Source organism: Lathyrus oleraceus, chromosome 5, assembly GCF_024323335.1.
Source record: "Lathyrus oleraceus cultivar Zhongwan6 chromosome 5, CAAS_Psat_ZW6_1.0, whole genome shotgun sequence".
Lineage (NCBI taxonomy): Eukaryota > Viridiplantae > Streptophyta > Magnoliopsida > Fabales > Fabaceae > Lathyrus > Lathyrus oleraceus.
Window position 1 is genome coordinate 143,203,276 of NC_066583.1, and position 9,885 is coordinate 143,213,160.

Genomic DNA, 9,885 nt, shown 5'->3' on the forward strand with positions numbered 1-9,885 from the left:
CTTCTTTGACATTTCTTCATTGATAAGCTTTTATTTTCATCAAAACTAAGCTAAGATAGACGGTGAACATCTTATTCACACCAAAATCACCGAAGAAAATATATTTTAGAGACTAAAAGTCAAAGAAATTTTTTATATGGACAATTTACGAATATTTGAATTTTTATAGGGACTACCACCATATTCATTCTTTTTTGTTTAAGTCATTGTAAATACATACTTTCCCATTTTTAATTCATGTAAAATAATCGTGTTTCCTTACGTACCAATAAATATGGTGATTCGGGCAAGAGAATGACCTTTATGATCCATGATAGAAAAATTAATTCATTATTTTGTTCGATATTCTCACAAAAATCTTATCATGGACTCTTTGCACTTAATTTTACCAACACATTCTTTTAAATAATTGTTCTCTTCCTTTAACAAATCTATCTCAAGTTTATTCTTCATCGTGGTTAGTCATTTCATGATACCTTTTGTTTCTGCCACATTGCTCACAGTGGACGTGGTTATGGTTTTTAACAAGAACGTTTGAAAGAACATGTTTGTCTGAGATTGTGCAACTCCTAGTGGTGGCACAAGGAAAAGCGAATGAGAATGTGGTAATTGGTGGAGGTATGAAAAAATTAAATATATATATATATATATATATATTATTATTATTGGTGGATAAAAGGTGTTGCGTACCCTTGTTTTGGAAGATTCATAATTGACACATTCTACAAATTTGATTATAGGTGCATTCAACATAAGGTTTTACAAACTAAAAATAAATTTATGTCAAAATTTTATTGTGTTTGAGAGAAATAATGAAAGAGAAACTCTGACACATTACATAATTTTCCTACTAGTCTCACCATATTTTTTTTCTCCACATTATCATACAAGTATTGTCAACGAAAACAAACTTTATTATCTTATGGAGGAGGATATGGAATAAAAAAAAAAGAAAATCACTTTTTCATATCAACTCACATTTTCTAAAAATAGCAATGGAGGAGGACATGGAATAAAAAAAATTGATTTAAATATTTTAGTATAATATGGTTAAAAATGAAATAAATATGTCTACTAAATTCAATTAACATGAAGCTAAGTCCATCACAAACTACATGACTTGATTCTCCAATAATATATATATATATATATATATATATATATATATATATATATATATATATATATATATATATTTTTTTTTCAATAATGTACACTAATAAATTTTGAATGACTTATTAAAAAATAACACCTTGATTATAAAACAAATTCTTTATAAATAAGATTTTGAATTTCACATTTTAAAAAATAGTAATACAAAAAATATTGAATAAAAGAGGAGAGAAAATATGAATCGAATTAATTTATTATAAATAGATTAGAATGAGACTAAAGATATTATTAATTAAAATTGAGTTGCAGAAAAATATGACACCGAGTCTATAAATAAACTTTAATCAGATCCTGAAAACCACGTTTCAAATAAATATCATTTTTATCTTTTACCTAATAGTAATATCTACTACTAATATCTTTTACCTAATAAATCATAATATAATAAAATTTCAAGTCCGGCATGAAATTCCCACCTGGTCTTGCTTATAAGACCGTGGTCTCTTTTTTCATTGGATTTTGTCCCAAATTTCACGTTTTATTTGTTTCTCACTCTCACTCTAAACCCCACTCTTGCTTGCTCCCGCAGCGCGTGACATTCAACCGCTTCTTCCCTTCCGACTTTCCTTCCGCCGATCCTCCTTCCAACACCGGTGATTTCTTCTACTCTTGCTGATTTTAATTTCTTTCACTCTTTCTTTAAGCTGTTGTACGATTTCACTTTGTATTTTGTTCTGTGTTTTCCATTACCGGCATTGCTTCTTGAATGATGATTCTTCTGTAAAAACTGGTGCGGTGTGTGTTTTTTGCATGCTCATACTCTTTTCTGCTCAGAAATGAGGTTTTTCTGATGTTTTCTTGTTTGGGTTTGGTTCGTTTTCTGCGATGATCTTTGGCATTTTTTGTTGTTGGATTTTTTTGGCATGTTTTCTGTTCTAGGTTTTATGTTTTTTCTTCTTCTTCATTCTGAACCTTTTATCTTCTTCTTGTTGTTGTATATTTTGTCTCTTTGTTATGCACTGAAATCAAAGACATTCTCCTGCATTTGATCGTGTGGAAACCCTTGCTTGTTGTAGTGTACATTGTGTTGGACTCTATATCGCATTGTATTGAGATTTCACCATAGATATTTTCTTTTTCTTTCCTGTCTTTCTGTTTTTCTGTATGAGTTGGTAACATAGTGCCGATTGCGTTCTTTATTTGAGCGATTGATTTTTTTTCTACGGGGGTTATACCTTCTGTAGGTTAAAATGTGCTGATTTGCCATTTTTTTGTTTCAACTGATGAATTATATTGAATGATATTTTGTCATATGCTCCTTCTGCGGCTCTGCGCAATGATTCTTTAAGCATTTCACCCTTGTATTAATGATTGACTGACGGAAGTTATGATCCAAAACAGGTCACAGAAATGAGTTCTAGAAGAGGAGGTGGGAGGTCTTTTACTGCGGCCAGCAATGATGAGTTTTCGTCCAAGGGGAAAGGTACATCCCAATCTGATCCCAACTTTGAGCAACTGACTCAAGGTATTGCTGATGTTAACCTAGGCTCAGGGCAAGATGATGACGGGCAATGGGAGGTTTATGGGAAGAAATCCAAGAACAGAGGTGGAAATAATGCTGCAAAACAATGGGGTCCTCCAGGTCCAGCCTATACTTCTAATCCTAGAGGACAGGGGTATACAGATGTAGCTCAAAGGCCAGGCACACGAAATCCCGGTGGAGCTGGAAGAGGTGCTGGAAATCAAGGGCAGACACAATATGCTCATATGAGACCTGCTGGTAGAGGCAATGCAAGGCCTCTGTCATCAACAGGTGGTTATGGATACAATGCGACTTCTAATCCAATCACTCGTCCTCCTCTGGAACATGGCTGGAACTGGCAATCTAGAGCTGGTGGAATGCAGACAAATGCAATGACTGAAATGGCCCTACAGGAGTTTGAACAGAATAAAGATGATGAGGATGAGGATGAGGGGGATGATGACTGCGATGATCTGGAAGATACTGATGATGATCTAATGAGCGATGAATATGATTCAGATGCCAGTCAAAAGAGCCATGAGACACGAAAGAAGAGCAAATGGTTCAGAAAGTTCTTTGAGAATTTGGATAAACTGACTATTGAACAGATAAATGAACCAGAAAGACAGTGGCACTGCCCAGCTTGTCAAGGTGGTCCTGGTGCTATTGATTGGTACAGAGGACTGCAGCCCCTTATGAATCATGCTAAAACAAAGGGTTCGAAAAGGGTGAAGGTTCACAGGGAGCTTGCTGTACTTCTTGACGAGGAATTGCGTAGAAGGGGCACTACAGTAGTTCCAGCTGGGGAAGCATTTGGAAAATGGAAAGGTTTGAAAGAATTAGAGAAAGATCATGAAATAGTTTGGCCCCCGATGGTCATCATTCAGAATACTAAGCTTGAGCAAGATGATAATGAGAAGGTATAGCTATATTTCTTATACACATCAAATGCTGAATGATGAATAAACTAGCAATATCATATTTATTATTTTGTCATCTTGTATTAATAATGTAAAACCATTCACAATTGTATGGATTTTGTATAAACTTTAGATTTTGTGCTTTTTGTACAGTGGTTAGGCATGGGCAACCAAGAGCTTCTTGATTATTTTAGCTCTTATGCTGCTGTGAGAGCAAGACACTCATATGGCCCTCAAGGTCATCGAGGGATGAGTGTTTTGATATTTGAAACCTCAGCTACTGGTTATCTAGAGGCAGAACGTCTGCACAAACATTTTGCCGAGCAAGGAACGGATAAAGAGACTTGGTTTAGTAATCGCCGGATTTTGTTTCTCCCTGGTGGTAATCGACAGCTCTATGGATACCTGGCTACTACAGAAGACCTGGAGTTTTTCAACAGGCATTGCCAAGGTTCATTCTCTTCAGTTTTTTTCCTCTATATACGTTTACTATGTAGATTGTTTGATGTTTGCCAGTTGTGGGTCAACCAAGCCAGAATGATGTGAGTAAAGTGTATGCTAACATGTTCTTATCTCTTTTCATCTGACTCTGTAGGTAAGACTAGACTAAAGTATGAACTGAAATCATATCAAGAGATGGTTGTAAACCAAATCCGTCAGATGAGTGAGGACAACCAGCAGCTCAACTATTTCAAGAACAAGATGGTCAAAGAAAAGAAACACTCAAAAGCTATGGAAGAATCCTTTGGTTTTGTAACTGAGAAGCTGCGGAAAACAATGGAAGAAAATCGCATTGTGAGGCGGAGAACTAAACTGCAGCATGAGGAGATTAAAGAAGAGGTAATACTGACTTCAGACACATTACTCGGGTCATATCTGGTTTACTTTTTATTACTTAATTTATTCCTAGTATATAATTTTTTTTGGATCATCAAGTTGAGGTTAGGATATGCTTCTGCTTGGATGTCTTGTTGAAATGTTTTTGCTGTTATTTATGTTTTTGTAGTTCAAGAAAATGGTTAAGCTAAAAAAAATAGTCACATTCTCATTCTCTTATGTGAGATAGTTTTGCACATAGAAATGTGATGTATGTGCCCATTTAACTGCACTCTGATCTTTCATAGTAGACTAGCTAGGAAAGCAAAGGTAGAGGTCTGATGCATAGTCTCAATAAACCAATTTTCCAGACCAGTTGTTTATTCTAAGTCAATTAGATAATTTATCTACCACATGTCCTAGTAATTTCAAATAAATTGTTCACTCTTTTTACAATAAAATGCTTACTAGAACCTATTTTTATCTGCTTTCTCCTGAAGAATCAGAATTGTTATTTGTTAATTTTCCACACTTGGATGACTATCCTCATTCTCCCCTATGGTTTTCTTGTCTTACATTCAATCTAGTTCTTTATATGTTTCTTACTGTTGTTACTTTTTCTCACCATTGTCCCTGTTACTTGATGGAAGATGTACGCACAAGAACAATTCTTCAAGGAACAGATTACTAGCATCCACGATTCAAGGAATGAAAAAGAAGAAGATTTTGAAAGGATGCAGCAAGAGGAACGTGAGAAAGTTAAGCAGTCAAGTACCAGTCCTCTAAATGCAGAGGAACGTCGACTCAAGTAAGGAATTTTCTTTCCTCGAGACTATGTTTTATATCCATATCTCAAGCTTAGCACATGACACTAGTTTTGTTTTATTTCAATGACGGATAATGAATTTAATCTCATTGGATGTAGGGTGGAGGGATATGTTAAGTTTGTTGAAGTCCAGGAGAAGGAGATGGAGAACTTTGTTGAAGAAAAGGAAAAGCTCTTCAAAGCCCACGAGGAGAGCATTGCTGCTATGAAAAGGAGACACTGGGAGGAGGAGGTGGAGATGGAGAAGAAGTTTGATGAAGACTTAACCAAACTCATGGAGAAGTACTCCCCATCTCAGCAGTAGAAAAAAGTGCAATGGCTTTGACAGTGGTGGTGCATGCAAATATAAAACACAGGGAATAGGAAGACAATGAATAGTTGCTTAAAACATTAACTTTTTAGAAATTTGAGAATTTGGATATGCTGTTTTAGACATCAAGTAATGCTCCTTGACATTCAGTTAGATATTTGAATTTGATTGACCATTTTTACAAATTGGAAGTTGCATGCTATTTTGTTATGTTAAAAAATTTCGAAAGTAGGATTTTAAACTAGAAACATGAAGAAAAAAAGTAAGAGGTACCACACATGAGCTTTAAAGTTTGAAGAATGTGACAAGTTGGAATGTAGAAATTGTTTTGGAAGCTTGTTGAAGAAGATTAGGGACAATTAAGTTTGGCTTGTTTGGACAAGGACATGTGCAAAACATGCAACCTCTCTTTATTTACTATAAATAGGTAGAATAAAGCCACAATTAGAGAGTTCATTTCTTTTACTTTGCTTGTCTAAAAAGATGCAAAGATCAATTCTTTTAAAATTTAAAGTATCCGAGACATTGCACATGAAATATATAACTAAATTTTAATACCTTGTATAAGGTACTAACACTATGCATGTCATGCCTACCAATTTTCCTGTCCCATATCGGGAAAGGAATCTTGAAGTTCAAATATACCCATCAGGAACAAACAACGCTGGTTTCTTCCACGATATAAGCATTAGCTAGACAAATGGGCCGAATAACTGACGTATTTTGTATGGGTCGAATAACTGACGTATTTTGTGCTCCTAATGAGGATGATAATAATGACATTCATTAGATAATCTTTAGCACATCCCTCACTTGAAAAAAGTATGTCCACCCTTGAAAAATGATTTTAGTTAACGGTTAAGACGGACGGAACAAGATTTGTTTATACTTTTAAAAGATTTTGATGATAACAAAATATTTAAAGAATAATAGGGTTTTCTAATGGTTGTTCAAGTGTGTAGGATCAAAAGACATTAACTTTGATATAAATCAAGTTAATCACTTAAAATAATCATTAAAGAAAAGCAAAGTTGTTATGAATCTGAAGGATCAAAACCAAGCTTTCAAACTCTGATGAGTCAACTCAAGTCTTTCATATAATGAACCTAAATCTTACACGATATTCAAAGATCAACATGGTTCTGAAGACTGGAGTAGTTTGAAGCAAGCAAATTCTGTTATAAGGAATGAATCTGCAACTTCTGGACAAGTTTCACCAGCGGTTTTGAAGATTATGCTTCAAAGGAATTTTGTCTATATCAAGTCAACAACTCTGGAAGTATTCATCCAGATTAGTTCTGATCAAGACTCTGATAAAAGGCAAATTCATAACCTGTGAACTCAAGACTCTGAAGTCTCATTCCAATCAGATTCTGAAGGCTTACTTCAACTTCTGATCATGCTTTAACTAATTCTATAAAAAGCCTATGATTTAGAAAGTTAAGTCTAAAGATAACAATGACTTAGACCAATCTTCAACAAACGTCTACCAGAAGTCTCCGGTCAGAAGTTGTCTAAAGAAGATAACATGACAACAATACTCTTGCGAAATTAAAGTAACATTGTCAGGATCTTATCTCTCCAACTGTTCTGAACTCTACTATGCTCCTCTCAACGTCTTTATGCTAACTGGGTTTATAGTTCAACTTATAGTTCACTAGATAAAGACCTTCAACGACTGCTTGTACTATGAGTAGTTTCAATCTTTAATAGATATATTCTAAGAATCTATTTAAGAAGAAGATTGCAGACATTCAAAAAAGATAGATAGATATATGCATACACATAATGTATGAGGTTGAAATACATATGATTGTGTTTCACAAAATTGTGATACCAGTTCATTGAATGGGTTGACAGAGAGATTGTGTTACGCAGAAAACACATGTGAAAGAAACACATAAAAAATGAGAGATATAATCAGAAGGGTTAAGTGTGTGTGAGAGTTGAGTAAGGCATATTCACATATAACTTAAGAAAGATTATATGAATATGATCTAGAAGATCAATAGAACAGAAAGGCACAACAAAGAAGAAAAATTGTGTTAGGAGAAATCAAGAATGAAGACTTCATTCTTCTACACTTAGGAGCAATCAATTTGTAATTTTCGTAAGAGTGTAAAACTTTTGTGTATCTGCTTAACTAAGAAGAACACATTTAGACACAAGGTTTATACCAAATTTTGTTGTTAACAGAATCTGAAGACTCTAGCCTTATTGCTCAGAATAAGTCTCTTTCTGATGATTGAACATTAAAGTCTCATGCTTACGGGTAGAGTAGAAGTCTCTTTCTGGATAGATTAAGCAGTGAAGTCTAATGTTTGAGGGAAGAGCAAAGAAGTCTCTTTATTGATAGATTGAGCATTGAAGTCTCATGCTTGAAGGTAGAGCAGAAGTCTATTTCCGTGGGATTGAGCAGGAAGTCCTGGATGGGTGGTTCTAGCAATGAAGTCTCTTGCTTTAAGGCTTGAGCAAAAGTCTCTTTATAGTTTGATTGATCAAATTGTAATTTGTTGATTATAGTAAAAATCTCTTGCGCTACAAGGGGACTGAACTACTCTCAGTTTGAGAGGAATCATGATATATTGTGTGTCATGCTATTTACTTCTGCATTTATATTTTTCTGTTCAACAAATCTGAAGTCACACTGTGATCTGATTCAGACTCTTACTTTGATTGAATTTGAGCTTGAAATCTGAGGTTCTGAACATGTTTAAGAAGAAGTAAATTTCCATATGCACAATCCACCCCCCCCCCCTTCTTGTGTATATTTTTCTCACCTTTAATTGGTATTAGAGTCTGGTTGTGCTTATTTCACTTAACAGTAAAACATAAAAGATCTGATAAGAAAAATGTATTATATCAGCGATTTAGCTTTCTTTGAAGTTTCTTCCATTAGTCACAAAATGGAAACTATATAAGGAAAAGAAAGATGATCTGAAGAGATCAATAAACTTGTTTATACTCTAAGTAATTTGTTTTGTGATTATGAAAGGATTTTTAATCTTTAAGACTAACTCATGGGATAAGCGTACTTGTCAGAGAAGTCAAAAAACCGTGTCTACTTTAAGTCATTTTCTTTGGAAGTATGAAAGCATTCTTTAATACTTAAGGATAACTCGTGGGACAAATGTACTTGCTGCAAGAATGAAGGTTTAATCTTGATCTACTTGGTTAAAAGGAAGACTGATTAAACTTCCAGATTCTCGAGTCAGGAAAACAAGGAAGAAGCTTATGTTTGAGAAGATTCTAATGGTAATTTTGGATGAGGAAACGACATTCCTTTTCAAGAGATTTCAATAGCTAACCAAGAGAAACAAGAGACTTTCTGGTAGAACCTCTAAACTTCCAAGGTTTCTGTTCCAGAAACAGAGAGTATGATTAGAAGATCTGCTACAACTGCAACAAGTCTGACCACTTCTGAAATGATTGTCTTGATCTACAAAAGGAGAGATCATTTAAGATAAGCCTTATAAAGTAAATTTTCAAGAGAGGGTTCAAGAAAGGTCTCATGGTAACATGAGATGAACTTGGTCATGAAGAAGATTCAGATAGATAAGTTGAGGAAGTCAATCTTGCACTGATGGCTCTCACACTCTCTGACTCAGAATTCAAAGTCAGGTTCTGGCTCTGAATCTGATGAGAATGATGAGGTATATTCTAACCTATCTTGTTCTGATCTTACTCATGATTTCATGAGCCATTGTTAAGATAAGGCAAGGCACTTGAAGGCTGTTAAGAAACAACTTGATTTTCTTTAAGACTTGAAATCTTCTAAAAGAAACTGTTGAGACATTAGAAAGAAATCTCGCTGCTCAAGCTAAAAAGGATTCCAAGGAACATTTAAATGAGAAAGTTATGACTCTCCTAGATTTCTTGACAATGGGTTTTAACATAGCTAAGCTTGCTTCCATGATCCATGGAGTAAGCAAGAGTAAAAGAGAAGATCTGGACTTTCATGAAAAATGTTTTGTTTGCAAAACCTTGACATGAAAGAAACCCCAAGAACCACCTTCTTAAAGCTTTACTGATAAAGGGATGATTGTCTAATTTGTGTCTAATGTTGAAGGGATCAAAGTTCTAAAGCCATCATAATCAATAATAGAGAGGTCAAAGGTGCTGATTAATATAGAACCAGAGACCTTAAGGTCAAAAGTTCTGCAGAAGTCAGAACCCGAGATCTCAAAGTTAGTGGTTTTGATGAAACCATACACTATTATCTGAAAGTCAAAAGGTCAAAGAAATTCAGAACCTAAGACCTTTGTGTCAAAGGTTGAAAGAAAACCAATACCTAAGACTTCTGAATCTAAGCTTCTGAAATGTTCAGAAACTAATGTCAAAGCTTATCCAATACATAATTTCTAAATATAAAGTATGG

At 34.5% G+C, this 9,885-nt stretch overlaps 1 protein-coding gene across 1 annotated transcript; it reads left to right on the forward strand.

Moving 5' to 3' along the window:
* The first annotated feature begins 1,601 nt into the window (after nucleotides 1–1,601).
* Nucleotides 1,602–5,692, forward strand: LOC127078766 (protein SUPPRESSOR OF GENE SILENCING 3). The gene is made up of 6 exons (XM_051019201.1): nucleotides 1,602–1,766; nucleotides 2,515–3,555; nucleotides 3,709–4,006; nucleotides 4,151–4,395; nucleotides 5,022–5,179; nucleotides 5,297–5,692. Exons 2-6 carry the CDS (start codon nucleotides 2,524–2,526, stop codon nucleotides 5,499–5,501), a joined length of 1,938 nt encoding a protein of 645 aa, XP_050875158.1. The 5' UTR covers nucleotides 1,602–1,766; nucleotides 2,515–2,523; the 3' UTR covers nucleotides 5,502–5,692.
* The last annotated feature ends 4,193 nt before the right edge of the window (nucleotides 5,693–9,885 follow it).

Bases quoted from the DNA above. Each gene is read 5' to 3' on its own strand.
- LOC127078766 (XM_051019201.1), top strand. From the start codon at position 2,524: ATGAGTTCTAGAAGAGGAGGTGGGAGGTCTTTTACTGCGGCCAGCAAT. The intron at 3,556-3,708 runs GTATAGCTATAT...CTTTTTGTACAG, and splicing joins AGCAAGATGATAATGAGAAG to TGGTTAGGCATGGGCAACCA. The intron at 4,007-4,150 runs GTTCATTCTCTT...CTGACTCTGTAG, and splicing joins TTTCAACAGGCATTGCCAAG to GTAAGACTAGACTAAAGTAT.